The following is a 19,524-nucleotide window of genomic DNA, read 5'->3' as shown; positions in this document are numbered from 1 at the left end:
CCTAGCAGAAAGCTAAAAAAACATGCTAATCTATTTCTGCAAAACACAAAAGAAGGACTGTCTTGGGGTTTTCTGAGAGAAGGGAGCAGTAAAGAGGTAAGTCTAGCAACATAGGAGTATACTGAGGTTGACAGGATCTAGAATGCCGTGCCTAGAAATTTTAACTTTATTGCAAAAAATCAGGGGTTCTGGAAGGTGTTCGGGCATAAGAACGACATGATCAGAGGTATATGTGTTTAAGAAATTACTTGTTTTGTGCTTTCCTTTTGTCTTCATTTTCTATTATTTTCAACACATACTTGAGCTTTATTGTCTTCTCTTAGCAGCTCGTCTTCTCTGGTGACTGTCTGTCAGTCCTCAGTCTTCTTTTCCTCAATCTTATGCATGAGTGAGGAGCTTCACTGTGTGAGCCATTGTAGCACTGACTTCCAGAGCAAGAGAAATTGAACAAGGTTAAGTGAATACCACTTATTGTTCCTAGTGACTTGTAGGGATAATAAATGTAAATATACTGTTTGCAGTGATGTCTTCATTCCATATTCAAATGACACTATTAACCAATCCTTAATTCAATGCAAATCGTTTTGGGTTTCGTGGTAAACTGTATTAAGGGAACTTACTCCACCTGTGATTACCTTCATGCAGGTTACAATACTGCCAAAGGGGACTTGGTGAGATCCATCCTCTATCCCCGACCTCTGAACTTCAAGCTATACAATGATGCCTTCAAGTTTATAGTGTTCTTGGCCTTCCTTGGCATTGTGGGTTTCTTCTATGCCCTTGGTGTATATATGTACCATGGAGTAAGTACTGGGGGTAAGGCTTTTTAATGACATAGCTTTTTCAAGGATCCTCACCTAAATCAAAAGGGTTGGATAAGGTTATCTCTTAGCCCCATCATTCTGTGGATCAGTTCTGTCCAATAGAACTTTCTTAGATGATGGAACTATTCTATACCTACATGGTCCAATTTGGTAGCCCTTAACCACATGTGCTTATTGAACACTTGAACCGTGGCTAGTGTGACCAAGGAAACGAATTTTCAGTTTTACTTCATTTTAATTATTTTTAATTAATTTAAGTAATTTAGTGATTTGATTATTTAGTTAATTTAAATTCAAGTCACCATATGTAGCTAGTGAAAATTGTATTGGATGGCACAGCTATGAAAAGTTGCAAAGTTCATGACTTCTTTCACCACTTGGATGCGAAGTTACTTCATGTGTGGCATTGGTAATACCGAAGCCCAAACATCCTCAGAGGAAATAGGTGTTTCTCAAGTCTGATAGAATGGAGAGGATTTAGTCAATCAGATCAGGGAGGAGAAAGGGCATGCTAGTTGGAGTGAGAAAAGGACAAAGGAAGAAATGCAGATGGGTCTTCTGGAACCAGCAAGCAACTGAGAGATTAAGTCTAGCAAGGTAAAATGGGTCACATTGAAGGGGTTCTTGAATGCCGTGCCTAGAAATTTGGATTATTTGAGAATGCTGAGATATTTGAGTGTGTACATTGTCTAAGGCATACCCAACATACCATGTACCCAGTGGGTTTTTCTATGTTCTGTTAGGTTCTAAAATAGAACTGACTGTCCACTTTTACAGAACTATATGCTGCACGGATCCCCACTTCCTTTTAAACTTCATAGTGGTCTGGTTTTGGTTTGTTTGAACATTTCTCTTAATAGTTGTGACGGCTGAAGGAAGGGTTCTCACAAATGACCTCTGAGGTCCTTTCTGGTCCTGAGAGTGTGATTCTTTTGTGAACTGTGTAATCTCTTCTTTAAGACATACTGGGATGTTAGCAATGTGGGCTTATTGGGAAGAAGAAAAAAAAATGTAAATAAAAGGGTCCAAACATAGGTATGAAACTGGGTATGGGTGACTTAATTACAATGCCCAAGTTTAGTGCATTCTATGTGTGTGTTGTCGGGGAGAGGGGTAAATATTGATGGACAGAGTGACGAGAATTTCCAGGCAGTGTTCACGCTCGTACTTGAGCTCTGGGTAGTCATTTCAGTCTGATATAAGCCTTCAGGCAACATTTCTAGGTCAGGCAAAGACAAAGGAGGCCAGGGCATATTGGCACCCCTAGAATGGACCCTGGAAAGAGCTGGGCAGACTGTTAAAGCAAGTGGGACTGGAACTTGAGGCACTGTGCCAGTTTCATCTGGGGAGCAGGAACATTGAGCAGGAAAACAAACACAAGGCCCTCTTCTGTGGACCAGGAAGCACCCACAGTGATTAGGAATGAAGGTTTCCCGGGTAGGACTCAACATCTAATACACACCAAAGCAGCGATACTAATTGTAGATCCCACCTTCTTGTGGGTCATAACCTGTGACCCTGCTGGCTTCCTCCATCTGTACTGTCTCAGGAATAGACAGAGCTGAGTCCTCAGGGTCAACACTTTGTGGCCGTGGTTGGGAAAACAGAGAACGCTGGATTTTGTGACAGTCTGAGATTGGACCAATGATGTATCTAGCAGCCTTTGATATTGAACTTGAATCTGTATTTCCAGTACTCAGAAGAGGACTTTAGTGGCTAAAATTATGGTTAATTTCATAAAAATCTAGGGTAAGGCCATTAATATCTAGAGAAGGTGAAAAATAAAACAAGCCATGCTGTGATTTGATCTTGGCCCCATTCTTATCAGCCATGTGAATTTCTGTGGACCCGCCTGGGATCTATCTTGACTCTCTGAGAATTGACTGGATACTATAAGACACTGGTCACATATTTGTGCCCCCCGAGTGGGACAGCCTAGGGTTCAGATCCTCACCATTTAACTAGCAGATGGCTTGGGGAAGTTATTTTAATTTTTTAAACCTTGGTTTCTTTATCTGTTAAATGGAGAAAATAACAGTGTTTACCTCCTAAGGTTGTTGTGAGGAGTAACTAAATCATTTATGTAGCCTAATCCAGCTCTCGCCCCAGAATGTGTGCAGTGAGAACAAGCTGTTTTTACTATGGACTTTCCTTTAGCAGACTCTTGGTCATCATTTTTATCAGGTTACCATTCATTTAATAGTTCCTGTGTCAGAAACTGTGCTAGGCTCTATATCTAGAGATGAATAAGATGAACTTGCAAAGGACTTCAAAGATGTATAAGCCACAGCTGCTGCACCCAAGCGGTTTGGAAGCGACTGGGGGAGATTTATAACCCAACTGTCAAGCCCGTGTGTGAAATGTTACAACTCAAAAATGGTCTCAGTGCCTGGGGAGTCTAAGAGGGTGTGTTATGATGAGCAGAGGAAGGATGGTACTCTGGGTGGAGGGAATGCCAAGCGAAGAGAAACAGAGTCAAAAAGGGCAGGGTGGACATAGAAAAGGGGTCAGAGTTTCTTTTGTGTGCAATGGGAGACAACTTGTCTGTTCCTTAAGCACACCCAAGAGATCTCTCTGCCCCACGGAGAGAGCAGCTCTCTTTAAATATTTTGAGTTTCTAGAACTCTTGGAGTGCTGCAGGAGATGGTGCTAGAAAGGGTGCTGCCCTGTGCTGCTAGGCTAACCTCTATGTCCCTCCCTCCCTAGGTTTCTCCAAGAGACACGGCAACCATGGCCCTGCTTCTCCTCACCGTGACTGTCCCTCCTGTGCTACCAGCTGCCCTGACCACAGGAATCGTGTATGCACAAAAGAGGCTGAAGAAAAAGAAAATCTTCTGTATTTCCCCACAGAGAATCAATATGTGTGGACAAATAAACCTCGTGTGCTTTGACAAAGTATGATCTAAACTTTCCTGGTTGGAGGTTGATTTCAAGGCAGAGCAGAGCTGGGAAAGGCCTCCAAGAATGCCTGGTTCACTGCTCTCATTTTACATATAGGAACACTGAGGCCAGAGAAGGTCACACAGTGGGCTAGTGTGAGACCATGCTCTACAAGCCCACTGTACAGAGTCCTAAGGAAGTGGTTTAGCTATATCACATCATAAGTTTCTTCCCTATGAAATTTAATATTTTTGTGCCTGTATTGGGTTTCAAAACAATCTCTTATTGTAATAACTTCTATGACTGACTGGCTTTTTCAGGCAAAAAAAAATTGTGAGGAACATTTCTCTTACCTGAAATACTTTGTCCTGTGCCTAGTTGAAAATATTCCATTTTTCTCCTCTGCTTCTTTTAAGGAAAAGGAGGGAGGGGACAGTGCCTGTGTTAATGCACTCAGTCCCTCCTTTCTCCTTTGACCCCCAGGTTATCAGGACTCAGGACTAGAAGAATGTTGTCCTGTAACTGCTTAGGGTTCTGGAGGTAGCAGGGGAGAAGTATGTCCAAATGGGAAGGATTGCTGCTCTGGGACAGGTCTAAATCCTCTTTCTGTGACTCTCCTGTGGGGGTCCTGTGTCCCTCTGGAGGGACCTCAGCCTCATCCACCTGCTGTTCAGATCCTGCCCTCTGCTTGGGCAGGCCAATTTAATTGTTGTAACACAGTGGGCCTGGCCGGTCCCTCCATGTCTTCACTTTGTTTGTATTCGAATAATTAAGGCTTTGACACTTTTTAATTAACCTACCTTGGCCAAGAGTCCCATTAATAAGAGGGTCCTTGCTCTGGAGAAGCTCGTGACTTAGCTGAGGAAGCAGGTACAATGGAAGTGTAAACCATGAAAATGCAGTGAAATGCATGCTCAAAGAGGCATGGAAAAGCATCGAAGTTAAGTTACCTGCCATGGATGGGAGGTCACCGCTGAGCTGTGGCTTTGCTTGTTAGATAGACTGGGCTCAGAGATGAGCAGTTCAGAAGCACAGGGATGTCATGGCCTGTGGCATGTGGGTGTGGCTACAACAGGGGCTGTGTGGTAGGGAATGTAGCTGGAGAGGAAGAGCCCAATTGCTCAGGGCCTGATGTGTCAAGCTAAGAAGTGGGGCCTTGTGAAGGAGAATGGGAGCCGTACCATTGTTTTTTAAAGATGATCAAAGACGTTTTTATAGGTGTGTTTTGTTTATTCCATCGAGGGTAATTGGTGAGAAGGAACAGAAGGGAGGTAGGACTGAGACAGGAAGCTATCTAGGGAAGACTGAAGAGATGGGTCATTGTCCTAAGCAAGGAGGGCAAGAATGGAGAGTATAGGACAAACTGGAGAGACACCATGAGTAGACTTGACAAGTCTTGGCTCCACACTGGAAGCAGCTCAGCCCTAAAATTAGTTCCATTCTATTCTGGCTGAGTTTCCTCTGGCAAAGAAAACCCTCAATCACCACTCCACAAGTTAACCACTAGGGTTAACAGTAGCTTCTTTTAGTTCCACGGCCTTGGAAGTTTTCTGGTAGGGATTCCCCTTATTTACCCAGCAGCCTCACTCGTGCCTGTAATATAAGAGGGAGATTTATAAAGTTAGGTTCATTACATATTTGTCTTATTCTAAAACTAATTTTTCCAGTTGTTCATTTTACGTCTCATACAAAGCTTTTCCTCTCCACGTCCTCATGTGCTCCTTTGCTAGGCCAACTGAGGAACTGTTCCTCGGCACGCTTGGCCAAACCCCAGTGGCATGACAACATGTCATAGTGCAAAAAACACTGGGTTGGGAATCGGCAAAATGAGAAATCAAGAGAAATTTGAACTCCAATGATCTCTCGGTGCCTTTCCAGCTTGTACATTGTAAAACTCTACCAATATGGTGTTGGAATGAAGCACCCCACAATTAATCGAGGTCCCCATCTACTTTTATTTCCACTTAGAAGACATTCACCATGTGCTTCTTATTCCCACATATTTCTAGTTTATGTTGGTCTAAGTTCTCTAAAACAGTTCTCTCTTTTCTATTCAGCTCAGCCCAAGCCTGGGCTAGTATTTATGCTAAGAAGTTGGCTTTTTCTGTCTTATTCCCTTTACAACTGTAACTATAGTTTTCTTTCTGTTCATGGCTAGTTTTATAGTATAAGAATCATTTTCACATAGAGAAATGACACGGTCCCATTTCTGTTTGCTGCCATGTAATCTCTGTTTTCATGTTCAAAATGTTGATGTGTAAAAATATAATCTGATCATCAGGGAAATATTTCAGTTTGAATTAAGCTGCTAACTCTTTTTGAAATGGAATAACTCAAGAGGATTTGGAATCTAAACACACAGGTTGGAACCCTCATAAAATGCAGGAGGGAAATGAAGCAAATAGGTTTTTTTCTATTGTTCTTCAAGGAGTAACTCACACAAAGCATGTTAGCTTTCTGTGAAGCCCAAATAAATGAATGAAACAAAGAATCCTTCATTCCTTAATTGGAAGTCCAGTATGGGTTTTCTCTTTCTGCATGCTTTGCAAAATTTATTTAACATTTGTCCTCTAGAGGGAGATTCTAGATGGGCCAGATTCTGGTTCTTTCTCTCCAACCTGCAAGCCACTGGACCTTGAGGCTGCTCCTTTAACTTCTAACCTGAGAATGTCCCTTCCCTATTTAGTCGATTGTAAGAATTAGAAGCATTGTAAGCACTTCATCATAAAGCGTTATGCCAATTTAATGTGCTGTAATGAAAGAAATGTCATTTGATAGGAAGCTAGAAAATTCAGTGTCTTATACAGAAATGACTGTAAAAAGTGATGACAGAGACCTGGGTGTCAGTATTGAAAAGGGATACACCCCAGCACTTGGGAATGTTCTGCTCAGCCTTGACAGCGCTGAAGTAGTGGGAGCCACATGGTTACTCTGACTGGGTGTTGGCCTCTTGCATAAAGACACCGGGGTCTGTAATTAATGGTGGGCTATGAAGCAATAAGCAAATTCAAAGTGCTGTCATAGTACTTAGTTCCATGTTGCTTTGTTACATTATGTGATAAATACTCTCCCATAATATAGCAAATCAAATCTCCCAACCATTTTCCTCTTGATCTAACAATAAAACCCATTCATGGGCATTAATGAGTATTTATTATTAGCACTTCATTTCTCTCTAAATTCTCAAAGCCCTTTATCAACATTTCATTATCAATCCGGACAGTCATCATGTCACCCATATTTTAGAAAATTGCTGTGAGCCAGATGGCAGACTATGAACTAATCAGTCTTAAAAAGAAAGAAAAATTCTGAACTCTGCTTTAGAAAGATAGCAGGTGCCAACTATAAAGTCAAACTCGTACTGGTCCTTATTGGATTTCCATTCACTAAATGCTTCTCATTTAACAACAGCAAGTGCAAAAATAAACACACAAAAGCAAAACACTAACATTTGATTGTTATCTAGAATCATTTGTTATCTAGATATCTAGATTGGTATCTAGAATCATTTCATTATTGACACAGTCTTTTCAGGAATCATTTGTCACCGGCTGAATTCTTCCTTCAGGTACCCTTCTCTGATTTAAAATTTAATGCTTGCAAGAGTGCCTGAGTGGCTCAGTTGGTTAAGCGTCTGACTGGCTCATGTCATGATCTCACAGTTTGAGCCCAGCATCAAGCTCACTGCTGTCAGCATGGAGTCTGCTTTGGATCCTCTGTTTCCCTCTCTCTCTGCCCTGCTCCCCCCCCCCCGCCACTCAAGGCATGCACACATGCTCGCTCTCTGTCAAAAATAAACATTAAAAACATTTTAAAAAATAATAAAAAAACAAAATTTAATGCTTACAAACAAGGACTTTGGACAACTAGATCTACTTTATTTAATGTTTTGGGAGGTTGGGTTTTGTTTAAATCATGATATAATCAAAAGTTCTAAATCTTATGCTAATACCAATTCTAACTTCTTCCAGACTGGCACTCTTACGGAAGATGGGCTGGACCTCTGGGGGACTGTCCCTACTGCTGACAACTGGTAAGCACTTCAGTGAAGATGGGATGTGGGATTGGTGTAGCTACCTTGGTGCTATTCAAGTCCATCCTTCTGGTGTCCCAATTATTCTAACTTGTTAAATTAAATGGGTTCTAAGTTCAGAATCAGATGGGGAAAATAGGCCTTCAAACTCCACATGAAAAAATAGAACGAACTGAATGAGTAAGAAGCTGAATGAATAAAAAAGAGGAGCAAAGGGTGAAATCATAACGGTACTTAATTAAAAACCACAAAGATTTGCTGGTGGTTATTGGACTGGGCGGGGTGTGTGTGGGGGGGGAGTCCAGAAAGGAAGAGTTCCTTCCCTTCCCTCATGTAGCTCACATCTCATGGGATTGAAAGGCACAAATGCATTCATCTTCTACACATAATACAGTCCATGGAAAGAGCTATGATTAAGGCACGCATATCAGAAGAGACAAGAAAAAATAATAATGATTGTTTGATATAATACACAGTCTTGGATTTTGGAATAACATAGTGGGTAAAAGGTCGAAATTAATTTTGGAAATGAACAGAATGAGGAAAAACACCTGACAAAGATAGCACTTGAGATAGAATGTTAAAGGGTCTATGGCTGCCATTTTTACGGACACAGGTGAAAAGCTGGCCACAGGAGAGGGGAGAACAATCACAGAGATGCTACCCCAGAATGGATAGTGAGGAGAGGGCCCTAGCTCCCCTTCCCCACAGGGCTGAGATCTGCCCCCTCGGTCTAAGTACAAGATGCCTTGACTCTTCAGCTCTAGATATCCCCCTTTGGCTCTAAACAGTGGTTGAGACTCTGTCATTGAGTCATGCAGAGGCTCTCCAGCACAGTGACGGGGCCAATCACAGCTCTGGCACGAGATAACAGCAAACAGGCAGTGCGGTGTTGCAGAAAATACTTGGGTTCAACCCTACTCATGTGGTTCAGCTCCTGGTTGCTCAGATGGCCGGGCCAAGCTTTTGTCCAGACAGGCACTGCTTTGTCTTCTATTGGCCAGACCAGTGAAAGGGGAATAAGATGCTTAGAGTTTTCACCCCTCCTCTCTTTTCCTTTCCCCAAATGCTCAGGTTTTCGGGGTGTAGAAACCACTGGCTACAATTATCATTCGGCTATTAGATGGGAAATGAGAATGGTAAACTGTACCAGTCTACCATCATAAAGGAAAATGAGACGCTGGATATCTATGCCAGGAGTTTCTAGAAATAGGGCAAAGGACTGAGTCATGAGAAATATTTCAGAGTCCAGGTGTGCTTTTCTTTTATTTTAAAATTTTTTAATGTTTATTTTTGAGAGAGAGAGAGAGCATGAGGGGGGGAGGAGTGGAGAGAGAGGGAGACAGATTCTGAAGCAGGCTGCAGGCTCTGAGCTTACTGCCACCCTAGGCACTGACCTCAAGTAACCTGACAGAAGTCTCTGTGATTATATCCAGGCACTTAGACTTTATCATACGGGGCATGAAGAGCTCTGGAAGGATTTGAACATAAAGGTTAAGCATTATTGAAACTCTGTGTTGGCAAGATTTAAGGGGCAGAGTGTGTAAAATGATTTTGTTGAAGACTTTCATTTCTTAATCATCTTCTCTCCCAGTTTTCAGGAAGTGAATAGCTTTGCCTCAGGCAAGGTTTTGCCATGGGGCCCGCTGTGTGCTGCCATGACCAGCTGCCACTCTCTGATCCTTCTCAATGGGACCATCCAAGGAGACCCACTGGACCTCAAAATGTTTGAGGGCACTGCCTGGGTAAGATGATAGTTTCTTGTTTTGGCTAAATGAGAACAACTTGAAGAAATCCTTACTGAAAGTGGAAAAGTTTTCTAACTTTGATTGAAGCTCAGAGAAGATTTGTAACAACATTGAAGGAAGGTTTGACTACCTGAATTTCCCAGTATCTGCTCCCAAGAACTCTGTTAATGAGTGCAGCTTGAAATAAGGTTCCGTGATCAAATCGTTTGGGAACCTGCTGTTTTAAGAAAGTAAAATTGATTTATTGACTACCAGATTTCTTTAGTATACTGTGGTGCATTGTGAATATTCAAGAAGGAATAGGATAAGCAGCATTTACCAAACCTTCTTGACCACAAAACCTTGACAGGCCAAAACGTAGTACATTCTCGGTAACACTCACAGGGAAACAGTGGTCTAAAGCAGTGCTATTCAGTAGAGTAGCCACTAGCCGGCGACATGTGGTTATCGAGTACTTAAAATTTGGCTATGCAACCAAGGACTGAATTTTTCAATTTTATTCACTTTAATCAATTTAAATATAAATGGCCACAGGTGGCTGGTAGCTACTGTATTAGACAGTATAGGTCTAGATACTAGCCTGAAGGTTTCCCAGTCCAACTGGGTCAATTTTTTGAGCTGAGTATGAACAGTTGAAGGGTATAAACCCATTCTCGTGGCTGTCATGACATGGTGAGCAGACCTCTTGACCCCATCACTTTCTAGCTGTGTGACCCCAAATCCAGAACGAAGATTCTGCGTCTGTTACCTCAGGTGTGCATTGGTGATAATAATGCCTCACTCACCGACTTGTGGTAAGCACTGATCCTATGAGCCTACAGGGGCTGCTTGCATTGAAAAGTGCCCACCAAGTGAAAAGCATTCATTCATTCAGTCAGTCAGTCACTATTTAGTTAATTATGTTACTCTGCTCTCCAAAAAAACCAAACCAAAACAAAACACGTTTTCAAGCTACTGACAATGATATCTTAACTACAGGGCAGCATTTAAACAGAATGTTAAAGGAATGAAAACACATGACTGCAGGGACATGAAATACACCTCACAGAAAGGCAAATTTATAGATGTATAGATTTATAGTGGGGGGAGGGGCACCTGAGTGGCTCAGTGGGTTACGTGTCCGATTCTTGGTTTTGACTCAGGTCATGAACTCACGGGTTCATGAATTCAAGCCCCGACTTGGGCTCTCCACTGGCAGTGTGGAGCCTGCTTGGGATTCCCTCTCCCTCTCTCTCTCTGCCCCCCCCCCACACTGTTTCTATCTAAAATAAATAAACTTATAAAAAATTTTTAAAAAAGTGTGTACTGGCAAAATTGTAGCTTTCTAGAAGCCAAAATAATAAAAGAGGAAACCTGGTAAACATGGAAATTTTTGATACCAGCGAGTTAAAATTTAAGCATTTGCTGTGGAGAAATCTTCTACTTAAACACAAAGGGATAATCACTTTCCCGGATCTTAACGGAGAGGAATCAGTGTAATTATTACACATTGCCCTCACCGGCATCCTTCGCGTAGACACAATGATGAGCTGCTTAGGGTCATTCTTACTATATGTGACTTTGATCCTGGTTCTGACGGTGGCTCTTCTCCATCGAGGGGTGTTGGTCTATTTGTACAAATGACATACAAGTTGGGGTCTTGTGCAGGAACATAAATTGCTAGGATTAGCTCTGTAAGAACTGTCTTTAAGAGCAGTGGTATCCACCCCAAGCAAAGTATAGAAGTGCAAAGTGATTTGCAGAATTTAAAGCTAGGTGAGAAACAGTATCGAATTAAATATCCTTTGGTGGATAGGAACCTGTCAGGAAACATAAGGAGGAGGGGAAATATCCTTGTAGACTCTAATAATTTTAGTGCTACAAGGGATGTCAGAATATTTTTCAGAAGAAATTTGAGATCTGGAGAAATGGAGGCATTGTCCCCAATGTTAAACAGGTAAGTGATGGAGCAGAGGCCAAATGTTGTCTCCTGTTTTCTGATTTGTATATCTGACTGCCTTTCCTATATTTTAGGTTAATATTGGTTTCTCAAATGGTGTAACTTATACTGTTGCAACCTCCAAAGAATGTAAACTGTTTTCAAATATGCTTTGTAATTTGCCAGCAGCTAACTTGCTAACTCTCTAGCTAACCAATTAGGCTAGTAACGTAGATACAGAATAAGAATTAATCCCAGGTTTATCTCAAGACCCAATCCTAACTCAGCTGAGGGCTAATATGCTCAGCTATATTAAATTCTCATCCAATTACTAGTCATACCATTCAGGAAGAGCCATTGGCCTGTAGCCAGCATTTCTTCCATCAATTACCACTTAAACTGTAGTCACAATATTTCTGGCTTTTTGACATTCAACAAGGTCCTTAATAACGCAACAGAAATTTGACAATGATGGTATTCAGATAATTGGCCTACAAGAGAAAATATGTGGAAGGGGCTTTGAAAAGTTTCAAGTGCTATGTAAATGAGAGGTATTTCTTTCTTACTATTTTGCTCTAAGGAATCTTATGAATGTTTTCATTTTGAAACAGATAATGGAAGATTGCGATGCAGACTACCGCACATTTGGGATGCCAGGTTCAAACATAATAATAAAGCCAGGACCAAAAGCCAGTTGGGTATGACTTGCTTTTTCAAATCAGACAGCTCTTTCTCCTTGAAACTAACAGTGTCCATAGTTGGTTTGCTCGTCCCTTCATTCCTGAATCTATTTTTAAATTTATTCATGAACCTGTCTTATGCTAGAGCACTGCACTAGGTGCTAAGGGATAGAGTGATTTCAGAGCTAGATGTGTGGGGCTCTGTGTTGGAGGAGTACAGAGGCTAGTAGAAAAATCCATATAGGTGCAAATCAGTGCAATACCCTGGGCCGACTGCTATAATAAAGGCTGAAGAAAGAGCTGCAGGCGTTCAGAGGTGAGAGTGAATACTATTTATGAGAGAGAAGTGCCACAGAGGAAGGGACCTGTGAACTTGGCCTGGAAGATGATTAGGATTTCTCCAGGCAGTCAAAGGGAAAGGTCTTGCAGAACCAGACAACTTGATGAGGGAATCGCCATCGAGGCAGACAGAAAAGTATCAATGTTGTGACAAACATACCACTTCATGACGTCCCTGGGTTCATTGCAGAGCAAGTCCTATTTGTTGGTGTGCATCTGTGAAATTTCACAAGCATCTTAAGCTCCCCTTTGTTGGTGCTGTCTCAGAGTCCCGTGGAAGCCATAGCCATCTTGCGCCAGTTTCCATTTTCCTCAAGCCTGCAGAGGATGTCTGTGGTCGCTCAGGTGGCAGGGGAGGATCACTTCCATGTGTACATGAAGGGTGCCCCGGAGATGCTGGCCAAGTTCTGCAAGTCTGAAACAGGTAATAATTGACCCTGTTCTCTCTTTTAGGAGGTAAAAATGTTTTAGAAGCCCAAACACACAAAGCACACAAGACTAAATGAATGTAGAAGTGATTGTTTTCTCAGTGGGTGAGAAGTGGGCCCAGGAGATCTGATAAGACAGAGGTGACCATTTCAAGGCCGTGAGGCAGAAAGTAAATATCTGGCTTTGATCCATCCAGAAAAGTCCAACCACAATGGGGTATCAGGGAAGGAGATGTGAAGCAAATATCAGGAGCCAGAACAGGAAGCTACGTAAGGGTGAGCAAACCAGGAACGTGTGAAGGGAATAATGGGACAGGTCTGGGCCCTGCACTCAACCTGCAGCTGGGGCGCTCCACCTGACACCTCTGGGGGCTGGCACCACGTAAGGGCCTCGTGCCGGTCAATGGAAGGAGAATACAGACAAGATAAATCTTTCACACACACACAAAGTAATTAGAGCAAATTAGACGGTATTAGAGAAATGCAATTGATCATTTTCACAGCTATTTCATCTTTCTGGGCTAGATTTTGAGCTGATTTGTATTGTCTCTTTGTCTTACAAACATATGCACTAAGCTGCAGCCCAGATTTGTAAGGATATTGTTGCATTCAAATGAGTTCATTTGGATAAAATTGTCCTTTTTCTCCTGATTTTCATCTACATTCTCCCTATGATTGCTGATAGCCATCAACTTGTGCACACAATTTTAGATTTGGCAAATGATTGCTTTAACTTCTCCCTCTACTTAGAGCCTTTTTTACCTTAGAAGCGGCCCCTTTTTCTGACCTTGATCTTCCTCAGAACTCCCATGACCTCTAACACTCTATCCCTCTATCCCTCTATCCCTCACAGACTGATGGCCTATATTTTGCTATACATTTTTTTTTTCAGTCTCACAGATGCAAGTGAGTATCTTCCTGAAATTTTAACTGGTGATTATTGCCCTTGCTCCCTGGTAAGGGTTTGGGCCAGTCACTTCTCACCTCTCATCCTTCTGGTAGCCTTTCCAATTCTTATTTGTCCTGACCTCAGATCTTTGACATATGCTAATAACTTCAGTGATTTCTCCCCCTGTATTTAGGAAATAGAGAGCTAGGCGATGCCTTGATCCCCACCTTCTGGATCATTTTAGAATTACAGGAAGGTTGAGCTGAATGGGGACATTGAGGTCCACACCCTCTCATTCTATGGATGGGAAAATTGAGGAGCCAGAAGAGAGACCTACCAAGCCCAAGGTCAGAGAGCTAGTTGGCAGTAGAGTGGATACTAGAAATCAAGTGTTTTGCTAAGCCACTACACTTCCATTACACTGTTCTTTTTAATGCTCTTCTAGGCATCCTATGAGCCATAAAGATTTCACAAATATTGTAATATTGGTAATGACTACCATGCCAAAATACACAAACGTTGGCATTGTGTCGTCTGTCCTCTATAGCAGGGATTGCGAACTTTTTTGCAAAGAGCTAGGTGGAAAATAACTTTGTTTTTGCAGGCCACATGGTGTCTGTCTCAACTGCTCAACCCTGCGATTGTGACCCCAAACCCGACATAGATGATAAACAAATGGGCATGGTTGCATTTCAATAAAACTTTGTTTACAAAAACAAGCAATGGACCAAATTTGGCCTTTAGTTTGCTGACCCCTGATCCAGAGGATCAGCTGTTTTCATTTTATCCTTGTAGACATAGTCGTGAGGTCTATCCTTATTAAAGCCAGCCAGTGGAGTTGACACCCAGGGGATGACCGGCGCATCCTTGGCATTCATTTCTGTCAGAATAATAAGAGCACCCTAATGAAGTTGTGGCTTTTAGCCAGAGCTGTAGTTTTTCTATTAAAGTTTTTTTTTTTTTTTGGAATTTTAAAACAAGGTACAGTGACTGGATCCCAGAGTCTTGCTTAGGAGGTGGGCAGCCTTCAGTGTGACCTTACCTTTACCTCTTTCCTCTCACCTGACAGTACCCAAGAATTTCCCACAGGAACTCAGGAAATACACAATACAAGGCTTCCGTGTCATTGCTTTTGCCCATAAAGGCTTGAAGATGAAGAAGCTTTCAGATGTAGAGAATATAGCGAGGTAAGGAAGTCAGATATCGACAATAGAGCAGGGTCTGTGTGTGTGAAGTAAATGAATGCTGGAGATGGACTGAAGGACAGCTCCAATCACGAGAAAGCTTCCTGGAAATGGAAAGTCGTCTCATCCTATCTCCTAACTTGGAACCGTAAGCCACACTGGGGAAGACTGGTTGGAGGTAGAACAAAGATGGTAGTCCAGATCTCTTGACTCCCAGCTGTCAGTGAGCTATCTCTGCCCGGCAGTCCATCATCCAATCAAAACTAACCAACACTCCTTCAATCTTGGAAGATCGTGTGGCTGACTGGCTTGGGGGTCCTACGTACAAACGGGTTGAGGAGGAGAGAGTGGGCGCTGTGACACACTGACCTCCAGTATGCTTTAAACCTGGTTTCAGACCTGGAGATGTAGTGAATCTAAGTTGAGTTATATGAAATAGGATTCAGTATTAATTACACTAATGGATAAGATGTCCTCATTAGAGTATAATCTGCAGATTCTTTTCTCTTTTAATGTTTCTCAGTTTTTAAAGGTTATTTTTGAATTGTCTAAGACAAAAGAGTAGTGAAATACTGCGGAACATTGAATAACTATGCATTATCTTCGATGTAGTGTTGCTGATAGAGAAACCCTCACTTACGTACAATTAGCACCTTCACATAAGATTTGGATATCCTTGGTTCAATGTTACTGTTTACAAGCTATGTCCATGTGTTCTAATAGAATCTTTGTCCCTTCCTTGCACTGTGTCTATTTCCCTCGTCTCTCAAGTGTAAGAGTGGATGATCTTTAAGGAGTCTTTCAGCCATGACATTTTAATCTAAATAGAATCACAAAGCTCATTTTGAAATCAATGAAATAAATTATGGCACTCTCAGATTTAACATTAAAGGTGTTAGCTATTCTTCAGAAAGCACCAAGACCCATAACACACAGGGTTTTGTAATTTCTCAAGGCAAAAATTTTAATAACAAAAGCTAAGGTTATGTGTGAAGAAAAAAATTCTTGTAGTTTGACCAGGAATATTGCCACCACCCAGCTGCCACACACTAATGTAGCTGTGATGTTCTCATTTAAAAGTCACTGAGGAGTAAACATGATTATAAATATAACAGAATAAGAAAGTGATGATCAAATGTGCTAGATTTCCAATCATCTCAGATTTTCCCAGAGAATATCAGGATCCTATTATGCTCCTTAAAATTTCGCTACTATTTTCAAACAGAGTAAGGGAAAAGTGTTTTTTTTTTTTAGAATCAAATTATATTTCGCAAAGTTTTCGAATCAGAAAGATCAAAAACTTCTTTAAAAACTGGTGTGTCATAAAAGGGAAGTAGAAGAGTTTCTTTCTGTCTCTCTCTCTCTTTTTTTTCTTTTGGAAAAAAATAAAACACCCCACACTAACAAACAGAAGAAATACTTTGTCAAAATTCTCCCTTTCATTGGTTTAGCAAATTTCTATTGAGTTAGAGGGTGCACGAGATACTTTTTAAGGCGCTGAAGATTCTGAAGTGAGACAATCTTTGCCCTCAGAAGCTTATATCCTAATTGGGAAAGGTAGATAATGATACCATTTTACCTGGAGTGATCAGGGAAAGTCCTCTGAAGAGGTGCCATTTGAACAGAGATATGGCGTGAGGATATCCAGAAGAAGAGTATTGCAGGCAGCCAGGAGAGTGAGTGCAAGGGTCCTGACACAAGGATTTGCTGGGAATGTTGCAAGGTAGCAAGAGGCCCAAGTGCCTGAATTGGTGAAAAACCGAAGAGTCCTGAGACCAAAACTGGAAGAAACTGGTGGGACGATTCTTTGTTTTAGTTCTAGCTAATGGGAAAATATGACTCCAATGTATATTAGACAGCTATGAAGTTAAATGATAGAAATTTAACACATTATTAAGGTAGGTCTTTCATAATATTCTCTGAGATCACTGAGGCAGGATTCATATCTGATAATCTGAGTACTCAGCAAGTGCCCAATACAAGGTCTAAAACAGAGTGATTGTTTGTTGAGTGGACTTTTGAATGAAAGATGGAGTAACTTGTTCTGTACTCCAGAGAGAAGTTTCCTCACTGTGTTCCCATCTAAGTTTGAGTAATATTTTTCATCAAGAAATCCAACTCTGCTCTTTCTCTTGAAGAAGGTTTACTGACTGTGTGTACCAGCAAGATAGAAAATAAATAACATCAAAGAAAACTAGAGAGGTGATTAAGTGCAGACAGATTTCTATCATTTCTGTAAGATGAAAAGTAGGTGGGGGGCGGTGAATGGAGTCTGAATCAGTAGGGATGAAAGAAGTGTGGTCTACGCCATGCCAGAGAGAGAGATGGTGAGAAGGAAGTTGCTCCACCCTGTAGAGCCTGACAGGCAGAGACTCAGCTCTATCACGTACTGTGGAAGGTAGACGTGGGACAGGACTGAACATGGGAGATTGTACCCAACAAGGTTAGGTCCTTAGGTCTCCAGCTCCTCCTGCAATCTTAACTCCTCCCTGGGCAGAAAAAGGAACAATGCGAGATTAAGAAAGAGATCTGGGCCCCCCACGTTGACTTTTTAAAAAGTCACCTGAGATTTATTCCATTCCTGACGTGAGTTCCTATAAAATGAGTGTAACCCAGTTAGACTCCAAGCTTCCAATTTCAAATTCTGATAACTTTTTGAAGACTTAGCTGATATCATATATTTTCTGGAGGTTACAGATGGAGGTTGAAAGGAATGATTCCATATTCAACCATTACCGTAGTATCCCGTAGACTTACTAAATGCCTAACTAAACTGATTACCAGGTCACAAAAAAGGTCTTTGAAATTAAAAACAAAATATGTGTGATTAACAAAAATTTTAGAAACCAACAGAAGAGTTGGTAGATAAACACATTCTTTTAAAAAATGGAGTTGAAAAATGGAAGAAGTTGCTAAAAGATATAAAAATAGTTGCCCCAGGGAAGGAGAAGGAGTGAATAGGGGTGGAGACAGGGATTATTGGTTTTCATCATAAGATTTTGGGTTCTTTTTTATTTTTAAAATATATGCATGCATTACATTGATAAAATTTAGAAAAAAGTTTTTTAAGGAAGAAATAAATTCAACCATCAAGACTCCTTAAATAAGTTTAATATTTTCTCCTGAATCCCAAGAGAGAAGGTGGAGTCAGACTTGACATTTCTGGGACTTCTCATAATGGAGAATCGCTTGAAAAAAGAAAGCAAGTCAGTCTTGAAGGAACTGCATGAAGCCTGCATCAGGACCGTGATGATTACAGGTGTGTACTCCTGACACGTTCAATGTATACCAGGTGTCAGAAAAAGACCATGTGAGCTAAGTGGGTTCATGTGGCTGAGGCAGAAGGAAAAATACTTAGCTGTCATGTGTTACTGTTCTTTGACTCCTGTTCTTGCGGCACAAGTGCAGCAGCCCCAAGATGACTGTGAGATTTGGTAGCAGAGACCATACTTCATTCTCTGTCTAATGCCCCTTCTCCCTACTTGGGCTTGGTCCAGAGTTAGGCTCACAGTAAATGTTTAAACACAAGAACGGATACGTGCTTATCAAGAACCCCAGTGAGACTTCTGTGTAAAGGGTATAAGACTCTACTGACCTGTCCTTCAGGGTTGTGGGGCAGGCATAGCATATGCTGATCCAGTCCACGCATGGCCCAGCCCTCAGTGTTCTAGTCTCTGTTTGACTGCAATCCAGATCCCCAAAATGGTTCCATGCGATCGGAGTGGGCCCGTGTTATCTTCACCACTTGGGGCTCTCAGTCTTCTGAGGGTTCATCAAAAAGCACGTAACCATTTCCTTATTCATCCTTGCATGTTTTGAAAATATTCAATGCTGAAGACATGATGCCATTGTGGCAGGGAGATGCAGACATTGTTTTTGACCACTAGAGACAGACAGTCTTGGTCAAAAGGGACAGAAATATGGTTATCAAATAAAGTCAAAAGTGGGAAATGACCCCCAAAGAGCACAAATATTGGGGTATGCCCACTCAGAGGAGGCAAAGCTCATTTCGAGCTGCTGAGAGATTTACACAGAAAGCAAGCTGACTCTCTTTGTCATCTAGGTGACAACCTTCAAACAGCGATTACTGTGGCAAAGAATTCTGAAATGATTCCTGGAGGAAGCCAAGTGATCCTTGTTGAAGCCAAAGAACCAGAAGATTTGGTTCCTGCCTCTGTGACTTGGCAGCTGGTTGAAAACCAGGAGAATGGACCAGAGAAGAATGTGAGCAAATGTTAGAAGGTCCCTTGGTGGCCTGGGCTGATGGTATACAGCTCTCGCCCGGGCGGCCTTCTCTGGGCATTAGAAGTCACCAAAGTCAAAACCCTTCACAGCTGGAGGTTCTGAAGTTTGCAAAGCATTTAGTATTTGCACTAGCAGTTCTCAGCCCTGGGTGCACGAAGAAATCACCTGGAAGAGTTTTAAATCTTCCAGTGCCAAGATTTTACTGGTTAAATCCAAATCTCTGGGTTGGGAGCTGGCATCAGCCCATGATTCCAATGTGGTTGGGAACTTATGTCCATATTTCCCATTTGAATCTCATAGTTGGCCTATACAGTTGACAAACTGTTCAATTCACAAATGTGAAAACTGAGGTCCAA

General features: G+C 41.7%; 1 protein-coding gene and 1 long non-coding RNA gene across 3 annotated transcripts in view; one reads left to right on the top strand and one right to left on the bottom strand.

Moving 5' to 3' along the window:
- The window catches only part of LOC123383590 (probable cation-transporting ATPase 13A5), an 83,174-nt gene extending 63,663 nt beyond the window's left edge, over positions 1-19,511 (top strand). For both annotated transcript variants that reach the window (XM_045051524.1, XM_045051523.1), the window contains exons 11-19: positions 646-803; positions 3,531-3,719; positions 7,676-7,737; positions 9,332-9,482; positions 12,015-12,101; positions 12,690-12,846; positions 14,809-14,926; positions 18,058-18,182; positions 18,987-19,511. In XM_045051524.1, the coding sequence (XP_044907459.1) occupies positions 646-803; positions 3,531-3,719; positions 7,676-7,737; positions 9,332-9,482; positions 12,015-12,101; positions 12,690-12,846; positions 14,809-14,926; positions 18,058-18,182; positions 18,987-19,162 (1,223 nt within the window). In that variant the 3' untranslated portion in view covers positions 19,163-19,511. The remainder of the gene's footprint in view (positions 1-645; positions 804-3,530; positions 3,720-7,675; positions 7,738-9,331; positions 9,483-12,014; positions 12,102-12,689; positions 12,847-14,808; positions 14,927-18,057; positions 18,183-18,986) is intronic.
- LOC123383591 lies at positions 4,914-12,720 on the bottom strand. The gene is made up of 2 exons (XR_006593437.1): positions 12,583-12,720; positions 4,914-5,297 (listed from the first exon to the last, which is right to left on the bottom strand). It is a non-coding gene; the product is annotated as an uncharacterized LOC123383591 (long non-coding RNA).
- Positions 19,512-19,524: the final 13 nt, after the last annotated feature.

The sequence above is a fragment of the Felis catus genome (assembly GCF_018350175.1).
Source record: "Felis catus isolate Fca126 chromosome C2 unlocalized genomic scaffold, F.catus_Fca126_mat1.0 chrC2_random_Un_scaffold_48, whole genome shotgun sequence".
In the NCBI taxonomy this organism is placed as follows: Eukaryota; Metazoa; Chordata; class Mammalia; order Carnivora; family Felidae; genus Felis; species Felis catus.
This window is presented reverse-complemented; position numbering and strand designations above follow the sequence as displayed.